General features: G+C 40.9%; 1 protein-coding gene across 1 annotated transcript in view; it reads left to right on the forward strand.

Moving 5' to 3' along the window:
- NXPH2 (neurexophilin 2) overlaps positions 1-23,862 on the forward strand; it is a 38,071-nt gene extending 14,209 nt beyond the window's left edge. Inside the window, exon 2 of the mRNA XM_057401817.1 lies at positions 22,425-23,862. Coding sequence (XP_057257800.1) covers positions 22,425-23,168 — 744 coding nt within the window. The 3' untranslated portion in view covers positions 23,169-23,862. The remainder of the gene's footprint in view (positions 1-22,424) is intronic.
- The last annotated feature ends 288 nt before the right edge of the window (positions 23,863-24,150 follow it).

The following is a 24,150-nucleotide window of genomic DNA, read 5'->3' on the forward strand; positions in this document are numbered from 1 at the left end:
ACAAATCAGTTCAGAGAAGGCACCAAATATAGAATTATTGACCCTGGAGGATAAGATACAGAAGAACCTTCCTAGGCTGTACTTTGTCCATTTTTAGTAGTGTTTGCAAGGTGAGTAGTTTAACAGTCTCCTCATGAGCAAAATTTAGCAGTAGATGCATCAGAGCTTTTCCTAATTTTTTTTTTCCTTTTTATAAATCACACTGCTGTAAAAGTATATTAATGTTCTATTAATTTACTGAATGTTCTGTAAGACAGTATAAATAAGTACAGCTGATTGATGTAACTCCTAAAAAGAGAGACACATTTATGTACTCCTGATCTAGTGGTTCATTTTCTGATTGCGGTCTCAATTGCGGTGACACACCATAGAGTTGAGCCCTCCTGATGGTCTGTCACGTTCCTGGAAGCAATGGGGAGTCTTCAGTACTACATCCATGTGTAAGGTGAAAGATTCAGTTGGTAAATCACAATTAATCTTTATTTCTATTTTTTTCTTTAATCTTCATAAATACAAATACAATTCTTAAAAGTTAAATTTGAGATAAATTCTTCTTTTGCATGATGCTAACCATATGTCTGCACTGGAATATCTTTAAGTCTATCAGGCAAAAAAAAACCCCAAACCTGTTTTCTTAATGTTTTTGAGCCATTTATTCAGGAAGTGTGCTGTTTTCCAGATAACTCAAATAGGAATCAGTCTGTGTCTAGCTATATTACCAAGCAAAGAAGAACATCTCATCCTATGGCACAATCAATGGGAAGTTAGCAGGTGAAAGCTGTCCTTTAAGTCTGCTACACAACACAAATATGACTTTTGTTTCAAGGAATATGTACATTAGAAACAAGGAAAAAATATTGCCAAATTCATTTATATGCTTCCATTCAAAGTCTGTAATTCAGATAACTTTGAGTCATCATGTTAAATAAAGCTGTTAGGAAATATTATTTCAAGCGGATCATATAGAGCATTTTAGCATAAGCATTTCTCTGAAGGGAAGACAGTGTACTGGAACAGTAAGAGAAGGGTGGTGATAGTGCCTTTTTGGGTACCCATGCTTGTTTAACCTGGTGAAGGAAGTCCACCCTCAGTGATGTTGCATAAATATGGGCCTTGAGGGGCAAAAGTACACTACTAATACTGACAGGAAAACACTAACTTAAATACTCAGCACCTCTCAGCGTCTGCTGAAGAGAAGGTTAGATTTTCATTAATATGGAAATTCTGCATGTTTAATAACACCCCTCCTTTGGGGTCTTCAAACCCAACAGCAACATCTTTCAACAATGTATTTTGAAAGTAACTTTATAATAGAATTTGAAGCAAATGAGATTGTTGTAATCATCTTCTTTGGGAAGATTAGTTCTCAGGCATTTTATTTTGTTTATACTGTTTTCCAGCAAACTACATCAGAATTTTTCAGTAATGATAGTGATTATGAAAATTTAAGCTTAGAAAATCCCCCTGTGAATTCAGGGTAGAATCTTACAGAAGAATGGGACTCCATTTGTTACTGACCTCCAGTTGGAGTACAGCATGTGAATTGCTACCCCTGAGCCTGAGTCCAGCTGCTTTTTCACCCAAACAGTAGTCCGCTCATCAACGCAGTTAGTGTCCCAGCTTGGAGACAGAAATGCTTGGGAGACTGTGTCAAAAACCTTGGTGAAGTAGATGACATTCCTCTGCTCTCTCCTCCTCTGCAGATCTAGCCTTTTAATAAACACTTGCTTATCAGTTTTGTCAAGCATGGTAAATTTAGTAAATCCATGGTAAATCTATGCTGGCTATTCCCAGTCACATGCCCAGATATGACTTGAGGAAGGATTTGCTCCATGATTTCCCCAGGGTCTGCCGTGATTTTGAGCAGCTGGTAACCTTCTGGTTGTTCTTAGCCTTTTTTGAGAATAGTCACTGTATTTGGGTTTTTTCTCCCCTGGTCTCTAGAACTTTTCAAACTTGATAGTGAACAGCCTCATAATAACATCAGCCAGCTCTTTCAGCACACTTGAATGATATCGATCCATCCTTGTGGACAACATATGGTTCAGATTGTTCAGGGGATCACTGACATGAGTTCTCTTCTGTGACTGATAATAAGAATCATGCAGGGAATAGAGTCAAAACTTCAGTGGTCCTGAATTAGTTGCAATTAGTTGTTGTGCAAGGGTCAAATGCATGTCTTGGAGTTCAGTGTTACCTCACTGAGATAAGCACCACTGGTTTTGTTTAGTGATGGATGCTAAATGATCATTAGACCAAAATAATCATCTGCAAAGGAAGAGTTGTCATTCACAGTTTTTTCCTCTAAATTAACTCTAGAAGAACATGATGGTTCACTTCAAGTCTCTTAAAGAGATTTAACTTTACTTACAAGGGTAGGTCTTGAGTTTGGTCTTCCGTTATTGGAACAGAGAATGGCCTTGTAGAGGCAGAAAGAAATGTTCCCTGTGAGTGACGATGCTCCTGGGGGAAGCACTAGTGTCCACTCTCATGCTGACTCTGGAACACCAGTCCTGTATGAAATGATTCATTCTCCCATCTTTCTTTATTCCTATATAGTTTGAACAGAGTATACTTTTTCCAGAAGTCTACATCATCAGCACATAAGATTCAGCAAAAATTTCAAGAACAGCGTTAGTGTGTGTTAGCCTCATTTTTGGAGTAAAACCTCATGACCAGCTTGCTTAAAATACTGATTATTATATTCTTTGATATGTTGTATTTTATCAATACCCACAGATACAGAAATAATATATCCGTAAGGCAGATGCAGGAAGATGATTTGTAATTCTTTGTAAATCTCCTTTTCCTGAATTCAGTCAGTGTTTTGTGGTTTGCAAGCGTAGAGGTAAAACTGCCAGCCTATGCTTTGAGTCAGATTGCCACTTTTTACTCCTGCAAAAACAATTTGCATTTTTAATCATTTGTTAGTTTGTGTCCTACATATTAAGGGCTTGTAGATAAATTATTAAATTGCAAAAATCTAGATAGACAGATGAACCTCAAAGCAATTATAACACCTGCAAATTTATCAAGTGCAGTGATATTTTTCAGCTAGGGAAAGAAATTACTGTTAACCATTGTCAAGCACTTGCAGTTTTCTGCCATACGGGAACTTCATTCTCCCCTCAGATTGTTAGCTGATGTAGTGACAAGCTGCAGAGCGATGACAGATTTAGCTAAGGATTTAGAGTCTGAACACCTGTGCAGTGTCATGCATTTAAAAATAGACTGTGACAGCAAAACTCATCAACCCTCTAATGTCCAAATGGAAACCACAGGGGTTTTTCTTTCAGCTTTTATGCAGAGAAGTAGCTTTCAGCCATCACTGTCCAAGTAAAAATACAAAGCAAAAGCTGTTTTGTTGAGTTCCAAAATAAACGGGAACAAATTGGGGTGGTAGGTGCAGGTGCACCAGACGTACTCAGTAGCCACTATTGCTTTCTTCTCAGTCATGTTCTAAATGGCCTGCTTCTTTGAGGGGCGCAGATTGTGAAACTTTAGTGGCCATTTCTTCAGGAAGCACTTTATGATGGGTTGGAAGAGGACTGTCGAGTAAAGGTACTTTGCATACCTTAACTTCTGTGTGACTCATTCAGCCCTCCAACGAAGCTATCAAAAAACAGCTGAAACATTATTTTGTTTTGTATAATCTTCTTTATGGGAGAAGAAAAGCATAAACCAAGGGCAAAAAGATAAAAACAGTCTTGCTTGATTACTGGGTTTGATGTATGCATTATACTCTCCTGTGGAAGAGCCTATGTCATTGACAGTATTTGAAGGGAACATCTCTACTTCCCATCTCCTTTAATAGTATCCTTGAAACATTAAGACTAAATCAGTTAATCTTGTTTTTTTTTTTTTACAGAGGAAACTAGGTTTCCCTGTCTGTCCGAGACCAAATCTGCTGCAGTCCCTGCAGGCTGCTGGCATGGCTCTGCTTTCCTCCAAGGTTGAGCGCAATTACTGGGCAGCACTGTGGGCTGCAGTGAGCCCAGTTCATCCCCCTTTTCCCGTTACAAGTGGTAACCTTCCAGTGTGTGTTCTTTCCTCAGCAAAACCTTTGTTTTCAAAGGTTTTACTTCTTGTTGAGTGCAGTAATTTTGAGAGGGGGTTTTGGCCCCTTCTGTTGCAATCCTATTAACTGTGTTAAAAAGGACGTTTAGTCAGTGGTTTGAGACAACAGTTCGATGTGATTGTGTTATGGGGAAGTAAGGAAGGTTCATACTTAGCTTTTATATGCTCATTTATGTATGAGAAAGAAATCTGCTTTAAACTCAGATAAGAATTAGCAATGCAGATGATAAAAGCTATCACACATGAATGAGTTGCTTCTTAAACTCAATGAAATAAATTAGACTGCCTGTTTAAGAGCATCTGGCACCCTTAGAACCTAGTTCATATAATGATATCTCTGTTTATTAAAAAGAATTATGTAACAATATGGTTGATTTATTTCAAGATGATTGGCTTAGCAACTTAATTGGACTATGCAGTGTGCCAGAGAAAGGGAAAAAAATCTTTAATTAGCTCACTCATTTGTGGATGACTGGAAGCACTACACATCATGCTTTGCTGTTGTAAAGATGTGCAGCAGTTGAATCCTGCAAGGAACCTATGCTTTTCAACTTCCACAGAAACAGTCTTCACACCTATGGGGCCATCAGCACCAAGCTGATGTTTAGGCAGTGGGCCCCAGTGGAAGCCCACAGAAACCAGCAAGGAGTTTCCTTTGAATCCAAAGAGCACTCAGTGATTCCTTGCAGGTAAAGGGGCCTTCCTGGAGAAACAGCAAGACAAAAATGTGGCTTGATGATTAAAGCTCATTTTCCCTCACTGTGGTCTCCCTTTTCCCTTGCTGAAACTCCCACCTTCCAACTCCCAAATGCTATTAACATACCAGAAAATTAGCATGCTGTATCCAAGTTTTATAGTCATCCTGGTGCAAAGCTTTATTTCTTCTATTTCCAGGATGACTACTTATATATATGGAAAGCATGCTCTTGCAACATTGACTGCTTTACGAGGTTACCACCTCTCAGCTGAGACACAACAGTATTTTTTTTTATATTACTAGGATTTTTATTGGTGAACTTATTAGTAATACGAAAGTAATGGACTTATTTATTGAAATGTGTTCAAATTACTTAACATACAAACAGTATTTTCAGAATAGTATTTGACAGTGGTTCAAATAACTTTTAAGATCTTTCCAATTTATTTTGGTTCCAGATGCAGCTTGATGTGTTAGCCAAGAGTCTTGCAGGCAAATTACACTTAAGTGGAGTTAATCACATCAGCACAAATTGTTTCTGTACTGTAGTTTTACACTAGTTTAAATGAAGTTAGAGGTTTAGATGTTGGTTTCTCTTGTGCTGTTTACTTAAGATGTTCTGAGTCCTAGATAATTTATTTTTCCATTCCTGTAATGGAATGGCAACTGCCCACATCTCTCCCACTCCTCAAAGCGCACAGAAAACAAGATAAAAAAATCAGAGTAAGGATTTTACTTAAAGCATAAAAGAAGAAATAGGGCTGAAATTCCATACTTATTGCACCCTGTTGTACCTAGATACTGCTGCACATCTGGTATGTGAGATAATGCACTGTTTAGAGACTATATTACGAACACAAAAAATAGGAAATGAGTTTCAAGTCTTAACACTACGTTCCTTCACTACTGGGAGCAAGTAAGGTCCTTCACTCCTTTTGTAGGTTGTGTGATTTGATTCCCTCTGTCTGTTTGCTGTGTAAAGCATATTGACGTGGAGGAAACCAGAAAAAGAATGGTTCTGTAAGAACACCCCTGAGAAGGGGGTGTGTTTTTATAAAATCTGAGTCTGTATACCAAGGTTCAATTGTAATATTAGCCACAGCAAACAGTAGGAGATACTTGGTTTGAGCTACAGGTAGAGCAATAAAAGCCCCATGTATCTTGTCCATTCATTTATCATGTAATAAAAATAATTAAAACTAAAGGCAGTTGTTAGCTATTCTTGAGCTGCATTGGTGTATCTTCTGTCAGGACTACCTGGTGTTATAATTTTGTCATGATCACACATTTCAGTTATTTACATGAGTCTAGCCTGTAGCTATGGGACAGGAGAAGCTGAATCTGCAGCCAACGTGCTTTCCAGTTACTTTGTGCTGAAACTCGTGGATGGCTGCATAGGTCTAATTTCTGGTAGGGAATGTTTTCCTCATACAGTCATGCAAGATGCTTATTACAAAAAATGGTGTGAGTATAGTATCCTTAGCTCTGGACTTAACATACAGGAAATCAAAGGTCTCTAAAAGTAGAACATCAGACTATATCTGGCCTTTAAGTGTTTACATTCTTCCAAATTGAATGTTTTCTCTTAATTTTGTGTGTGCATACCTGAATGCCTGTTCACCAACGGGGGGAAGAAGAGGGTTTCTGTGATAAGCCAGGACACACAGAGGAGACTGGCTGTCCTTAATGCAAAGCCTGGTATTAGTGACGTGCTCCGAGTGTACAGCACCAGGTGGGATGGCAGCGAGGAGGAATACAGCAAGCAGGGAATCTTTGGTGTTCAGCCAAGCCCCTGTTCCCAAATCCAGATCTGAGCAGAAGCAGCTCTCATACCTTGAGAATAGAGGAATAGTGGTGGGAACATCACAGTCTGGCTACGAGGCCAAGAAAGAAGCATCCCAGAGCAGAGAGAAGAGCAAACCAGCAGTGTAGCAACTTTGCCTTCTCCCTCCAGTCTGTGCTACGTTTATTCTAAATAGTGACCATGAAGATGAAAGCAGAAAAAGCAGCTAAGTGAAGCATGCTGTTGGCACCCTGGAGAAAGCATCTCTTCCTGAGTATTGAGCAAAATGAAGCGCACTTCAAAATTAGACATTTTGATCCATATTCAGCTGTCGAAATTTTTTCTGAAATTCAGCTGAGCCCTAAGCAAAGTTGAACATGAGCCAGATACATCTGATCTACACTAATGAGGTGTTGCCCTTTGCTGGCTGGACAGAGATCTGCCAAGATATTTCTGGAGCATGATTTGGAAATAGCAACTCTGTTTGGTGAAGTAGTGTATTTGAGATTCTTGTTCTCTGAATGTAGGTGCTAACAATTCTTGTTTCTCACTGTGAGTCCAGCCATCCTGCTTTCCTCTGTACACAGCTTGTGGATGGAAGAAACTGCTATACCTCAAACAGGAGCTGGAAGGTTCCCTGCTTCAACCCCAGTACAGAAGAACAGATGAACCTGATTTATTTACAAATTTCTGAACCAAAATCCATAGCAAACTACTGTGCATATACTCTGGCTAATTTGGTGGTCATGCTTTGTCTGGATTAAGTTTGTACTGGTGGGTGATCCATACAGGGATCTGGCATGGGGCTGTGCTGCCTTAATCCTTATCTCTGCAGCATTGTGGCCAGGTAGGACAGACAAGCCCTTCCTGAAATGGTCCTTCACAAGCAACTGGCACTTTCATAGGTATCATTAGTTGAAAGGTTATTTGATGTAACACAGTTTATTGGCCTCAGAGATGGATAGTATCACATTCTTATTACAGATCCATTCATGCACATACATACTTACAGACTTCAGAAAATCTCTGAAATTCATCACATAGGGCAACACATTCAATTTTAATACAAGGGGTTATTTCCTGTTTCTGTAGAACCACCTTTTGTATCTACAGGAGGCAGTTCATTTACAACAGATCTAATTTTTTTGTCTGTTATATTCTTATTACTGACTTTGGCCTACGCAGCAGATACATTTTTGGTTTGCTTCCTTCTTTGATCTACACATTCTGTATGAAATTAGAAACAAGAAGGAATGAATGGCTTCTTAAGCCTGACTTCACCTACACATCACCAGTTCTTGAACCTTCTGCTTATCAGCTCCACATCTCATATCCTTTGCTTTAACAGCCCATTCTTCCGAACCCCAGTTTGTTGGATTTAGAGATTTTTCATGCCACTTGTTAACATTCAGTCCCAAACCCATTCATAAATCGTGGTTAGGTTTCTTACGCAAACTCAGAATTTGGCTATTTAATGGAAAAGACCTTGTTTTGTACTTAAACCTTTTCAGATAGTACATGAACTATGCAGTGACCTGTAAGTCTTACTTGCAATTATGATTCTTCTGAACTGATTTGTTCATTTAAAAAGTGGTGAGAACTGATTACCATAGAGTGGCTTTTTTCAGAGTAAATATTAAATTAGCAAACTCCATTTTGGAAGCAAATTCATTATGTGATAGGGAGGGCAAGACTATGGTCAACTGAAAAAGTCCCCAAAGAAATTCGAATCCTGAGGTGCAAAAGGAGCACTTTGGTTTTGTTATCATGCATGGTCAGGTCCAGGAGTAGGGAAGAGAATCAAAGGCAGAGAGGAATGGGGATAATGTAGACGTTATCTAAACTTTAGGAGGAAAAAAATATGTGTACTCTGAGAAAGACAAGTCAATAGAGCTGAGCTGAGCTTTCTCATTGAATACTTACATAAACTGACCTCATCGTGTTCAGGCCTTCCCAGGTTTTGCAGCCAGAGGTTTGGGATCCAGTTGGCTATTACAGCACATGTATCCCCTGATATTTGCATTCCAGTTTGCATTATTCATGCTAGCAAAGAAAATATTCATACAGTTATGCTTTCATACTGCCTTTCCTCTAAAACACTTTTAGTAAACATCCAAAGAGATATTTTGTTTCTAGGATTGTACATTTTCTAGGGTATACATTTTGGACATGTGTGCCTTAAAAGCTGTATGCAAGAGTCCCATTTCCCCTGCCCCCAGTTCACCCGTGGGTGATTTGTGTGCTTTTGATGCTTGTTTCACTAGCTGCAAGTACCCTGCTAGTACAGTTCTTTCATACAACCTGAAAATGTTATTCTTTATATGCCAATTGAAATGCATCAAATGCATGGTGGGATAAGACCAAATTAATACTTGGGGTTATGTGCACAGTAATTCACAGTGAAAGAAAGATTGAAAGATATAAAGATGTGTTGAATGTATTCCCTTTTTTGTTTGATACAGATAAGGCATATGCGGAGCAAATAGGTTTGAAAGTATATTTTATGCTCGAATGACAGCAATTTGTATTAACTCCTATTGTGCTAGAATGTAACATTTTCATCTGATGTAATTCTGTCTTTCTTCAGATCCTCTTTCTGTTCTTACAGTGCATGTGCAAAGATCTTAGATATTAAATATCTCAGTAAATTATGGAAAGTGAACAAGACAGGCACGTGTTGTGACATTCTTCCAGTCAAATTAGGTATCAAACTCATCTCTTCTCCTTTTTTTAAACCCAAGTCATGGATTTATTATATCAGGACAGATGACTTGCCAGCTTATAATTAAGACCTGTTAAAACTTATGCAGTGACTGGATTTCAAATTTTTACCTTGTCATTTTTAGAGTGTGTCAAACCTATAATTTCATTTTGGAAGTAATATTTATCTATACCTACCACTGGTCTAGAATATGACTAATTCTGATTTATTTGTCTGTTTTAAAAATCAATCAAAAAAAAACAAGGTTTTCTATTTAAGAACAATGCTAAGGAAAATGCTTCTGTTTTAGAAAGCTTTTAATTTAGAAAATATTTGACCAACTAATCTCAAACTGTTCCCCAAATCTTCAAAGCACAAACAAATTCAGGCTGAAAAGAATTCTGTTTTTCTTCTTCTCAGGGACATAAAAGATGTCTGAATAAATTAAAAGGGATTAAAATTGGGTTTCAATAGGACCTTACAGTATGAAGTCACTGTTACTATACCATTATGCAGTGCACAATGGCTGCAGGCATGGCTGGCTGCTGCTAGGCAAAGGCTAATATTGTTTCACCTTAAAACTTAATAAGAAGGCAGCTTCAGTCAATGATTTTCTCTTCTTTAAGAGAGTAATTCATTTAGGAAAGCAGCATGCGTGCATGTGTGTAGGCTGCAATAAAAAGTCTCGAAGTGCCCCAGTGTGCAACCTCATGCTAAGTGGTTTGAAAAGAAAAGAGATTTTAATTTAATTTAGGGAACTGCAGTGGTCTGCTACACATACTGCGGGGAGGAGGGACACTGTTGAGCCAGCACGCCACTGCTCCTCTGGCAGGGGCGAGAGCAGGCAGCTTCCAGCCCCCACACCTGGCTGAGTGGTGGGGAGGAAGACACACCGCAACCCTGCCTTCCTCCCGAATCAGTGCAACGGCATTACCTCAGCCAGAGCAGGTGGGGAAAGGCAGCGAGAAGGGGCTGCCCGCTACCCCTAGCAAGGGATGACTGTTCTGCACAGTCCTGGGAAGGTGCTCACCCCAGCGCTAGCCAGGCTTTTCCCAGAGGGCCTCCGCTACGCTGAAGAGATGCAGGTGGAGGAGCTTCTCCCCAGTGTGTGATCCTCACATCTCCCTGCCGCTCTTCTGAAGCAGCCTCATCCACAGCATTTGTACCCCTGCCCTCACCCCGCAGCGCATAGCATTTCTTGTGGAGTGGGAGGTCGCCTTTTCCTGTGTATCAGTTGCAGTCTGGAATGCTCTTGTAATTCCCATGTATTTCTATCACAAAGCTTTTAAGCAGAAATATTTTTCTTGGGGACATGCTACGAACATGGCTTGGGGCTGACTTTCTCCTTTCTGGTGCACTAACAAAAGTGCACGTGGGATGTAGGATTTCCAAGAAAGAACATCATGCTTGAAATAAATGATGGAATGTGTTTTCAGGGAGAAAGGTTTGAAGTTGAGATTATTAGTCAGTGCCCCTTATCCCTGCTGATGGACTCTTGGATACATCCACACATGTTCTTCAAATACCAGGAGGGTTCAAGAGGCATCATGAAGAGTCCCTGAATAACCCCAGTTAACAGAATCTTTAGCAGAAGGGTATTGCCGAGGGACTTGGGGTGGCCACAGGTTTCCCAGGATGTCAGCACAGAAAGCACTTGTGGCAGCTCTTTTCAACCAGGAGCTTTGCACGCTGAACTCCGTGGTATTCCTAAATGGTTAAACTGCAGTTAGCCAGGGACATGGCAGCTCAGCTTGGCCCTGCACAGCACTGCAGTCACACAGCGTGTCCTGCCATCACTCCCATGGGTCCCTGTCTGAGCCAGGTACATGCCAGGAAAAAAGCTGCATTTTTTTATTCTTTAAAGTGAGCATTTCCTCCTGACCCAGCAGAATCCTGCATCATCTGACAAGATGCATTTAACAGAGAGATGAGATAAAATCCAGAAACTTGGAATTTGTTCAGCTTGTTCTCCTCTTGCTACAGTCTTCCCCGATTAAAGGCAGAAGGTATCTTCCAGGAATGGGCTCTTCATCTCTGTCACGTTAGTGACAGGTTGTTAGGGGATTCAGCCTGCAGTCAAGCAACACAAAGATCTTATGCCTTATTTAAATAATGGTGTTCATTGCCTATTAAAATGTAACTTCTTGCTTTAAAGTAGGATTAATTAGAATGTACGAGAATGCAATTCAGTTACATTTTATGCTTCAAGCCAGTGCGTACTTTTCATAACTTATTCCCAGGAGTAATATGAAGGGCAGCACAGTATTCTCAGTTCTGCCATTCAAAGCACAAAGGACTGTAAACCCCATTCTTTTCAGAAACTTGGCTCAAGTGTCACCATTGCTAGATTTTTCATAACATATTACTTTGGTCATTACTGTTTTGCAAGATAATTGTTTCAGTGATCTAACTTTTGACAGTATCCAAAGTGTTTGAAAGTAGTTTGCTGAAGCACCTTTGTCTTTTAAAGGCCATTTGGGGCTTGTTATTTTAATCCTTGAGCAGTCTGATCTATCACTTCAAACATCTGTCAGCTGTGCTTTGTCTTGGAATTGATAACGATGGTGTTACTGATTTTTCAACAGCAGCTGTTAGAGGTTCATTAGTTAGACTCTCAAAGGGAGTAGATAACTGTAATATTTTTCTTTGTTAATCATCTCTTACGCATTGTAATAATACAGAGCTTGAAATCTGCTAGAAATTCAGTTTCTCTCTAACTTGCCAGAAGCATCCTTTTATTCCTTTAATCTGGCTCGATTATTAAAACTCTCTTCTTCATAATGCAGTAAAAAATTGAATAATGGCACATGAGTAGGAAGATAGAAAAATCAGCTTTTGCTGTGTCGTATTTAGCGCGGAGGGAGGTCACTAAGGGTCTTGGAGTTCACATCCAAAAATGAATCAGCTCCATAGAGGAGATTAAGAGCTGTTCAGTAATTGATTTTTAATTTAAAATTTATAAGGCATTCAAAACCTTGATGACAACTTCAGTAAAACCAGGTTCATTTCTAACAGATACAGCAGTTATCTGTTAATGTTTTTTCCCTACCACATTAAAATAGTCTTAATGGTTAAATATGATTCTTAAAACATTAACCCCCCCCGAAAATTCTTGCAAACTGGCTTGTAGCAGCATGACTCCTGATAGGAGCTTCAAGGGACCTGAGCATCTGTGAACTCTCCTGCAAACTGAGAGCATATCAGTGCTACTGCTGGTTCAACCGACAGTACTCACCAACAGATAATTACAGTTTGAAATTAGTATTTTAATGAACTGATCTCAGCAAATGTAAAGTGAAATCTCCCAGGCATTAAAGAAATAAGCAGGAGAGAAAATTATTAACTGTAAAGTTCAACAGACGGGTGGTCAGCAGGTGCTGCCTTGGCAAAGGAGTTAAGCGTTCCCATTTCAATTTTTGGTAAGAGGAGGCTTGTTCAGGTCTTGGTCCTGCAAGCTGTCGCTGTTCCGAGGGATGTGGTTTAGTGGGACTCGGTAGCGTCATGTTTACAGTTGGACTTGATCTTAAAAGGTCTTTTCCAAACAAAATGATTCTATGGGCAGTGTCTGCAAGTGGCACAGTGACTTCATTGGAGATTGAAAACATCTGGGACATCTCACAAGCTTTTCAGGTGAACAGGAATGTCTTCTAAAAATAAGTGCCAGATCTTCATCCTAAAAGCAGAAGTCTCAGTCCTAGAAGAGAATATGTGTGTCCATATAGCACCAGTGAAGCTCAGTGCAAAACAGATTGCAAGAGTGCAGCCTGAATTTCAAGGGAAGGGAGAGGGTTGTGTAGGGAGGAGAACCAAATAGCTAGAGGTACCTGCTTGAAGACCTCTGCCAAAAGCCATTTCAACCCCACCACAGCCTTGAGATGCACTTGGACAGCCAGAAGACACAGGCCACCAGAGAATCACAGAATGGTTTTGGGTTGGAAGGGACATTAAAAAACATCTAGTTCCAACCACCTGCCATGAGCAGGGACAACTTTCACTAGACCAGGTTGCTCAAAGCTCCGTCCACCCTGGCCTTGGACACTGCCAGGGATGGGGCATCCACAGCTTCTCTGGGGAACCTGTGCCAGTGCTTCATCACCCTCACAGGGAAGAACTTCTTTCTAATATCTAATCTAAATCTCTCCTCCTTCAGTTTAAAGCTATTCCCCCCTTGTCCTCATCTTACTTTCCTTTGTGCAAAGGCCCTCTCCAGATTTCTTGTAGGCCCCTTTAGGTACTGTAAGCTTCTCAAAGGTCTCCCCAGAGCATTCTCTTCTCCAGGCTGAACAGCCCCAGCTCTCTCAGCCTGTCTCCGTAGGAGAGGTGCTTCAGCCCTCAGAGCATCTTCATGGCCTCCTCTGGACTTGCTCCATCAGGAACCCACATGGTCAGCTTAGGTTTTATCTTCTCCCTTCCAGTTACCAAGGTTCGAAACTACTCTTGAAATCAATGCACATTGATTTTTTGAAGTCAGAGTTCAGCTTTTAGCCATCTGTCAGCAGAAGTCCTTCAGAAGTCCCGCCTAGCTAGGTTATTTTAGTACTGTCGTAGACTCAACAATCTTTTTATTTTATTTGCTGAAGGACAGTTGATCTCTTAACACAGTTCAGGACATCATGTAGCCAGTCAGGTGGATCACCAGTCACTCCTTGGCAGCATTTCCTTGTCCTGTCCTGTTATAAACCAAAAATTCTTCTTGAACATTTAATGTATCTATATTTGTTTATTTATTTTATATATATATAAGCTTTCTGTATCTATCATAACTGAATTTGATGTTTTTTGTACAAGACATTTTGTTTTCAGGTCATTCACAGAATGGTTTACATTTATGTTACTTCTCCACCCTTCAAGAAGAGCTGGGATCTTCATACATAGCAAAGAGGAAAACTACATAGTAGTTTCAGACAAAATTGTAAGAGTCATTCCTCTACAGATGTACAAATGGGTTCCCTGTTTTTTATCTCAAAGATCTTATTTCAGAGTTAGGGGGCAAAACCCAAACAAGTAGAAAGAGGTTAAGTCTTCAAGAATGGCTGTGGTGTACGTTTTTTGGCAAGAAGCGTTTCTCAGAACGCATTTTCTGTTCTCAGCAAAAAGGTAGATCAGTTCAATGCATGGATAAAATTTAAAAGCTAGCTGTGTTCTAAACAATTTATCCAGCTGAGGCTGGAGGGAACACCTCAGGTATAACTTAAAACTACTTATTAGGGTTGTGTGAAAAGGCAGCACATATATACTTTCGTTCGTGAAAAAGGAAATCTTTGCAGGCTTTACTTTTAATTTTTACTCCTTCTTCCTCCCCAGTTTTGTTTCTTTGCTGAAGTGCTGTATTTGTAAAATACTATTTTGCTTTCTCACACAAATTGGAGGATTTTAAAGTGATTTTTATCTTTCTGTAAAATACAGTACTGAGTTTGAAATACCTGTTTTGTTTAAAACTGTGCAATGAAATCACATCCTGAGTTGAAACTTCTCCCAAAATACCCCTTCATTTTCGATTTCTATTTTTGTCTGTGGGTTATTTGGATGTTATCATCTCACATGCTCATTAAAGTAAAGATTTCTACCTGTTGCCTTCCCTAGCCCTTAGTTGTGTACAGGTGTAGACAGAGATCGTTCTCTGTCAGATCTTTTGAGGAAAAATGGCGAAGCACCTTTCAGCAGTATGCCAGGAGCCACACTTCATTAGCTTCCTGCACTCCTACCGTGAGAGCAGAAGAGCAACTTGCCACATTATAGGGACGAAAACCAGTCGCACATTGGCTTTCATGTTTCCAGTTTATGTTTTCTGACTTACCTTCTGTGACAGTCTGAAACTCCTGAAAGGCAAAAAGCTAAAAAGTGAGAGAAAGCTTCAGGCATACTCTTATTGTTGTGTCTCTTTCAGGTATTTAAGCGTGTACTTGTGTTTAGCAGTATTGGTTGACTTTCAGACAAGTATTAATATTCACAATTAAAAGATTGACACAGTTGCAGCCTGCCATTCCTCATTTTTTTTCTGTCACTTTCCTGTCACGCCACTCGGACCCTTTCCCCTTGATGCTGAAGAGCAGTGGCTATGGAGGAAGCCTTATCACTAGTCACTGATAGCAGGATGTGGTAGAGCACAGATCACTTCCCTTCTGTTGGCGGGGATGCTAGTACAGCATCCCTCTGCAATTTCTCTGTAGGATTCATTTACAAGCAGAAAATTTAATGGGCTGCAAGGTTCAATCATGAGGTTTTTTTCTGCTGAAGCAGCTTGTCATTTTAGTTTTAACTGTAAGAGACAGGACAAAATTGTTAAAGCAATCCAGTTTTATTAGCTATTGAACAGGGGATTTCTGTCCACCTTTCCCGAACGAAAGACAGTGGCAATAGCTGTATGAGCCTTTAAAACTTCCCAAATTGCAGCATCCCTGACATGACTGGGAGATTTTCAGAAGTCTGTGCTCTGCTGTCGTCCAGCTATGCCGATCTGTGCCTATGGCAGTCCACTCCCTGCTCTGCTGTTTCCCCCAGGTAAAGGGTATCTATCTTTGCTGAAATCAGGGTGCTGATCTCCATAGTCCCTCTTTATAATCCATTCTAAAATGAGAGAGGAATCAAGCAGGTGAACTCTGAATTTATGATTTACTTAATTTTATCTTTGCACCAGTGTTTCAAAGAGTCTGTCATCGCCCACAGGAGGGAGGAAGCCGGTCACAACAACTTGCTGGTGTTTATTTATTTACAGTTTAGCAAGGGAGGGGTTGTACAAGTCTAGAAAAGTGGTTTGGGTTCCTGGAGAGCAAGGGCATCCTCAGTTACAACATTCAGCCTCCTCTGAACATTCACATCCCACCGTCAGCATGGGTAAATGGTGACAGCGATTTCTGTGGAGTCTCTTCATTTACATGAAGAAATAATTAATTCCCGGCTTTTGACAAATGCGTAATGAAACTGGGGTTGCTTAACCAATAAAGCTGACAGCAGGACTTTCAGTAATATTCAGGTCCTGCTTCTGCCGGTGTGCTTCTTGCACCCCTGCTTTCTCCCATGGTGCAAACCGCAGACACCACTTCCAGAGCCACATGGAGCACAGAGACCCCGCTCTCAACCACCAGCTGTCTTCTGTCATTTCTTTTGTTTCTGAAAACTGACAAAAGGAAATCCCTGCTCACTCAATTCCTTCCCACCAGCTCAGTGCTTGGTGGATTAAATGCCACATGATGGCTCATGGGCTCCCCATGGGTCAGACCGGCTGCCATGTAGGTAATGCGCATCGACAGGACTGGGGGAGCACCATTGGCAGGTGCTCACGTACACTTCTTAACTTAGAAAACCAGTTTCTAATAAGCAGCTTCTATCAACTCCTCTGCACTTAGGTAATTTAAAATACACCTTCTGAGAAGAAACACAAACTGCAGTCTGTGGCAGGATGTTACATGCTGAGTACAAAGCAGAGTACACACTCAGTTTTCACTTAATGCAGCTTTCTGTTGGCAACATGAACTAGCCCTTCACACTGGCACAGGGGTAGTTGTATGGGAGCTGTAGCTGATTGTGAAGTCAGGAGGAGGAGAAAGCAGTGCAAATTCCAGAAGCTGTCTGGAAATGAAAGAGTTGTGATTTGCAAAGCAAAATCTTGTTTCCTGGGGCAAGCTGACCTGTGCAGCTTTGTTTTCTGAAGGGGAATCCAAAATCTTCCCAGCAGAATAGTTGGGAGAAGGGATTAAAAATCAAAAATTCACAAGCAGAAACCTGAGCGTGTGTTTAGGCAGCTGAAGATCGAGGCATCCTTAAGGATGTTTCTGCATGGCAGCTTAAGTTGTTAATTCACAGCTTTCATTCCTAGCAAAAGCTGTGATGATAAATGCAAGCTAATCCACCTGACAATTATGAAAGCACATGGGTTTATACCATCCTGAAAAATAAGTCTGTGACTAGATGGAACAGACATGGCTCTTCTCTACAGTCTTGTTGAAAAAAGATGCTTAATTCCCGAATTCCTTGAAGCATTCCTGACAGCGACCACATCTGCTGCCATAAAACCGATCATGGCCTCTGCCTTTGGGAAAAACGTAGTTAATAATCAGTAAAGTTCAAGCTCAGCTTGTTGTGATGAATTATTAGAACCCATCAGCATTTTCTTGAAAAAAATAAAAAGGCTATAATGGAACATAATTTTGTGGTTTTCCATTTAATTGATGACGGGCTGAGTTTTTATTAATCTTTCTGGGCTCCACTGTAAGATGCTGAAAAAGCTAATATGAGATCATTGTATCTATCTATCTGGTTAATGTGTGTGCTTTGCAAAACTGGTAAGGCCTGTCAAGACATAAATTATTTCAAATATGATAAATGTGTTGAAATCGTTGAATTTTCAACCGGATAAAGCAGAACTATTTCTCTTCACTCCCCACCCCCTTCAAACTGAGGTTTTGTGCAGCCACTCAATGATGCTGCATTATGGCGGCCAGGGAGGTTCTGAGATGACACGAGGAAGCCTGCAAAGTGCCCTGTGCTGCTGCAGCAGTGACACGAGTATAAACCATGAGCTACAGCCTAAGGGATGGAAGTAGCTGAGTGAGGGGATCGCTGGAAGCCTCCCTCATTTTGGATTTATCATCACTGGTGGTGGGAGGAAGTTACTGAGTACCACCTCCTTCCTACCACCCTTTCCTCTCCGTCAGTGGGATAAAACACTCACCAGTGAGTGGCCAAGAGGTGCTTCAGAGCTGTTTATCCCAACAGACCTATTTATTTTAGCTAATTACCAAGAGTTTTTAAATGATTCCTGGCAGGGTGAAGCTATAGGAATGATTGTGGTGATTGGTGAATAACCTGGGTAAAAATCTCAAAGCATCAAAATGATGAACTCCTGCACACCTGCTTTGCCCAGCAAGTTCCAGACAACCCCAAATTTATCTGGGCAAGTAGAAAAAACTGCAGCATTTACTGGTTCCAGTGTCACAGCAACACGGGCTCATTTCTCAGAAACAGTTGACAGGGAATGTTATTTAACCCTGTGCTGCTCTGCCATGGTCAGGATCATTCATGGAGAGAGAGTTCTTGAAAAGCATCTTTCAGAGAAGTGCACAGGGAAAAACAAGTGACTTGAAGTTTAAAACTCCATGAATATAAAGCACATCATGCTTTGGTTTGAGCTGCTCTTGTGGTTAACATAGCAAAAAGAAACACTAAGCCATGCAGTGTATTCTGTGCATCTTGGCTGGTCCAAGATTATGTTTCTTACTGGAAGATATCTGCAGTCTAATGGAAATTTTAGAGTATCCAGGTGACATTTTACAGCCTGTGTAATACAGAAAAATATTAGGTGTTTGCTTCTGTTTGGAAATTGATGGTTTGGAGGGAATGGGAAATGCAGGTGCAGCAGAGAACTGCAGCAATAGCCATCTATTTAAATGTATATGCTAACTTCCCTAAGCTAGTATTTTTTCAAATACCCTACAAGCAGTATTTTCCACTATAGGGAAGCATTATAGTGAAATGGGAAGATGCTGAGGAAGTAATTTTTTCCAGCATGTGCTGCATTCTTTCAATACAGATTTTTTTATTGCCTAGAAATTGCTAACCAGTGTGAATAAACAGCTGAACAAAAGAGCATTGGCCCATCCTTGCTAACAGCAAAAACCTGCTGTCAAGCGAAGGAAGGGCCTTTGTGATGTATAGAGGAAAATTAAGCATTAAGAGTTTGGTTCTCTTATAGTGCAGAAAGCTTTATTCAAAAAAAACCCAAGTTCCTGCACATGCACAAAAAAGATTTTACATTAAAATAGCATAAGTATTATTCACATTTCTGAACAATGCCCCCTCATTCCTGCTCCTGCGCTGGCCACTGAGCAGAGCCAGGAGGGCCTTTGTTAAACACCTTAGTATTGAACATTTGCAAAACACAACAAATGTGCCACCCTGCCCAGTCCCCTTCCCTGCAGCCCATGGAGCTGACAACTCTGTCAGCCTCTGAAGCTCCTGCCGATACTGAAATCAGTGAAACAAGAAGTTGGATGAAGACAGTTAATTCTGAGCGAGATTGGAGAATCCTGCAGTCTACAAACTGTTTCAAGGAGGAGGAAGAAAAAGATGACTCAGGTCAAGTGTCAGGTACATCTCTCAGCTGTAGTTAGTGATTGCTGCCTAGGTGTTAAAGGCAAATAATTGAATATATTAATGATTTAATGTTCCCGTATTATGAAAGCTGTTTCATTGCCACATGAAATAGTCCCCGTTGCTGTAGCTCTGTTTCATTATCTTATGATTACATCTCATTCAGTGTAACACATAAATAATTAAAAGTAGTAGTTTACTGTGATGCAACTCTGCAATTCCACCATCATGGTTTTGAAATAATTGTGCCCTAACACATTATCAATGTGACAAACCCACCTGGTTTTAGCATACATTAGTATTTCCCACCCTTCAGCCATCCCAAACCTTACACCTACATATTTCTTCTTTTTGTATCAGAGCCTTCTGAAAAAAGCAGTTCAAAAAGCAATACTCTGCTATCTCATTTGGACTGAAGGCCCCCTGAAGAGACATACATTGAGTATTACCAGCAGCACATGACTCTTTGCCCTCTAGGTCACTTTGTAAAAGGAGAGAGAAGAAATACCAAAGAGCCATTGCATGGATTTCAGTAAACATTGCAGAAGTAGCCCAGAAGGACGTGTGCGTGTCCCTGTGCCCTTGCCAGAGAACAGTCAGAACTGGGTGTGGACACCAGCAAAGTTAGAAGCTCCTGTGAACCAAGTGGTTTCTTTTCTAGGTATTCCTACTTAAAATTTCCAATGGCAGTTCCCTCCAACTCAGTTGCTAACAGCAGCACCAACCACCCGTGCCCACAGTTTTGGGTGGTCATTAGCATTTTAAGTAGCAGATGCTTTAGCCATGCAAACACAGAGAAAAGTGTCTGGTATTTCAGCACTGCCAGGCCCCTGGTCCCAGCTGCAATCTAGAAACACAGCAGCAAAGCCTCTTCCGTGCTTCTAAAGGCCTCAGGTCAGTTTTGAGGTGGAGGATGGGCAAACATGTGCATCAGTTCTTGTATCATCTGAACAGGGTCACTTCTCTGTGGCAGGGGAGTTATTTTGCTGGCAGTGGTGATGGCCAGCTGTTCTCAGCATCACCCCACTGATTCTGAGATTGGGAGCAGGCTTAAAAGTGGCTGAAGACCCACGCATAAACATGACGTTGCTTCACCAGGAGCTTTCCATCACAGCAGAAATGATGCTTCCCCCAGCATCGTTATGACAGCGCTATTTGTGCTGGTACAGATAAGCATCTGTCACTGTTTCCATTAGAATCTCCTATTTTCCTGGGTTCATAGCTCAGCCATAAAAAATGTAGCATAGAGGCAGAAAGTTGACATACAGGGTCTCAGGCTGAGAGTGATCGCTGTTGTCTGTTCTTCCCCCCTTCCTAATCTGAAGAAGAAAATACTGTACTTCTGCAGAAACATGCCTGACCACTGCATTTCGACCCAGCTGTAGATTTATTTAGCAATAGTAATGGTGATGGCATTCAAGTTGTGAACGTTGCTGCAATGGCCACCTTTCAACATCCAATCTTAATTACTGGGTTAGGGATGATGAAAAAGGACAACATGGCAAGTGGGTTTGGGCACTAGAGTAGAGCCTATTGCTAGAGAATAGGCCCCAGTGAGGAATAAGCCCTTCAGAGCTTCTGATCTTTGCCAGATGTTGAAACTAAAAATTAAAGATCATAGAAACAGAATATTCTAGAAGCTGAATACTGCTAGGAGCTGAAGGCATAAAAGACCCCTTTGGATGAGTAGCACAGGGAAAAGCAAGCCCAGCATTGCAGTTTCCCCAGTGAGACAGGTAGCACATCCCACCCAGCATCAGCACTCAACATTTTGATTGCTTTAGGCAAGCTTCGACCCTGTAATCCTGCTGTGGTTGCCTGCTGGATAGTGAAAGCTTCATCCTGTGTGGCAGCGATACTGGAAGCCCTCTATCCAGATCCTGGCACTGCAAGATGGATGATGAAGTGAGAGCAGCATTTGGCCAGGAGGAAGAGGCAGCAGCAATTTCTCACTGAGGATGAGAGCAGTGCCTTCTTTCCATTTTAAGTGCCTTTTCATTCTCTTCACACATTTTGTAAGAATAATTGCAGCTGAAAAAGTTTTTCTCTATACATTAGGATGGTAGCGTAAGGCAGTCCTGAAGAGTGCAAATCCTGAAAAGCCATTATCCGAAACTTACAGTCAACCCTTAAAGGAATTAAACAGGAAAAGTTATACGGTCATCTCTAGCCTGCTGAAATAAGGATTCTGCTTCTGACCTCCTGAGCATTCTGCATTTTCAACAGGACTCCCCCATCATGCAGGAAGAACATACACAAGCAGTGTCTCTCTACCTTAAATTGGAAGTCTGCTGCTTACTTTCAATGTTTCACTCTGAAATCTGACGCTGTTCTGTTGCTAACAGAAGTAATTACTTGCTTTCCAATTATAGACAATTTTGTATCAGACTTAGCTTGGTCTCGTCACATTTCTGAATAGTGAGATATGTGATATGGCTGGGATTGCTCAGAGCTTCTTGAAGGCTGGGCCTGGCTAAATGCAGGCAGCTTAGCAACTGAAGCCAGGACACCAAAAATATGATTACCTTTGATGTCAGTCTCAAATTAAAGTACAAATGGGCATGTTAAGTTGGGAAAAATGGAAGAGGCAACACCAGGAAAGACAAAAGTACTATAAAAAGTTTAGTACACAAATGCAATACCAGAAGCAACTGAGCAAGGCAGGATTTTAAGCTTAAACCAGTTGACAGGTTAAGAGAAGAGAAAAAGAAAAGGGGAATGGGAAATGCTGCTGGATCTGTTTCACTCCCATCTCTCAGCAGAGGTGCCACTTTGCTTTCAGATTTTCCTGCTTCTGTGGGTATCTTTCTATTTAACAAATGTGCAAACAGAGGATGTCTGCTCCTGCACATCACAGCCTGCAACCTGTCCAGAGATTTATCCATTTGTGCCAGTGGACAGCTCCTGCTGAGCTTTTTGCATCTTCTGTCAGCTATTTTGAGTAAAATTCTTGAGCTTTCATGGGGCAGAAGATGGTGCTGGACTAGTTCAGATGCTGCTGGTGTAAAAATAAGTATTAATGGCTCCTCTAGTGTCTTGATAGTTTTATACAACTCTTTCTTTCTGCTTTGAAACAGGTATTTTGTGACACTAATCGAGTCGTACAAGCCACAGACGTGCTGGACTGGGAAGACAAGGATGCTGCAGAGACACTCGTTGACAACGTGGTCCATTCCAGGATCATCAATCCTTTACGTCTGTTTGTTAAGCCATCTCCAGTACTGAAACATGGCCAGGTGTCCTACTCGGACAGTATAGAAAACTTCTGGGATTGGTTGTCCAATATCACAGAGGTTCAGGAATCCCTCACACGAACTAAACGCAGACCTATAGTAAAAACTGGGAAATTCAAGAAAATGTTCGGATGGGGCGACTTCCACTCTAACATCAAAACTGTTAAGCTGAACCTCCTCATCACAGGGAAGATTGTCGATCACGGCAATGGGACCTTCAGTGTTTATTTCCGACATAACTCCACAGGTTTAGGAAATGTTTCTGTAAGCCTGGTGCCACCTTCTAAGGTGGTTGAGTTTGAATCATCTCCACAGTCAACACTGGAGACCAAGGAATCCAAGTCCTTCAACTGCCGAATCGAGTATGAAAAAACAGACCGCGCTAAAAAAACTGCCTTGTGCAATTTTGATCCTTCAAAGATCTGCTACCAAGAGCAGACTCAAAGCCATGTCTCCTGGTTGTGTTCCAAACCCTTTAAAGTTATCTGCATCTACATTGCTTTCTACAGCGTAGATTACAAACTGGTGCAAAAGGTCTGTCCTGATTATAATTACCATAGTGAGACTCCGTACTTGTCTTCTGGCTGATGCGGTTGTGGGTAACTAGAGATACAGCATCACTCAAAAACACGCATTTCCATTAACCTTTTGGACAAGAACATGTTTTCCTAACAGGTTAAAAAATCCTTAAAAACTGTAGTGGTGTTTGTGCTGTATCGTAGATAATCATACTGTTTAGGTAACAATCATTTTCCTTTGAGACTCTTGCATTTTGGCTCTCCTCATTAATAAGGGAACTACCAGGCAGACCCATGACAAAATTCAAACAGAATTCTGTCTGTCGTGAACATTGATCTTGAAAACCAGTTTTGTAAACTAGACTTGATGGCAGAGATGTCTTTTACTTGCATTGGATCCTGTTTCTCACTGGGGACATCAGATGATGACATAAAGAAGAAATGATGAAGCAGACTCTCACATGCTTATATACAAAATCCAAATAAACAGATCTCCCACTAAGTTAATAAAGAATGTTACACAGGGCTCAAGGAATCAAGTCCAAATACTAGGAGAAAATGCTATTTCTGGGACAAAAAAAGGAAAGGAATCTGCATTTTTATGAGTTGCAGTAGTTGTACGTATTAATTGAAGAGCGGGTAGTTCTTCCTTCAGCCTTCTTACCTGTGGATATGCAATGATGTAATTAGACATTGATGAGCTTTAGTTTATCAGACCCACCAGGTGTGCAGGTTTGGTGTGCATCACCTCTGGTGATTCTTCTCCACTGTTCCAATTCGTTTCGAAATCTTCTCCACGATTTCGTTTCGATTTCGATTCTTCTCCACTGTTTACATTTACACCAGTACAAGTGTTGCAGTGATAGAGAATACACTTACCTTGGAAAAAGAGAATCTCTGTTTAAGTCTGAAAATTATGGCAGGGACTGGTTTCCATGTACAGGAAGCAATTATTTTGCTGTCTAGCCCTCTTAGCACTGTGTTGCAGCAAGGATAATACATCACAGCTTAAGGGCAATATCCAAACAGCGACAAGCTTTCTGCTTAATAGC

The sequence above is a fragment of the Pezoporus wallicus genome, unplaced genomic scaffold (genome assembly GCF_028554395.1).
Source record: "Pezoporus wallicus isolate ANWC-B61680 ecotype Strahan unplaced genomic scaffold, APGP_CSIRO_Pwel_v1 contig_865, whole genome shotgun sequence".
Lineage (NCBI taxonomy): Eukaryota > Metazoa > Chordata > Aves > Psittaciformes > Psittacidae > Pezoporus > Pezoporus wallicus.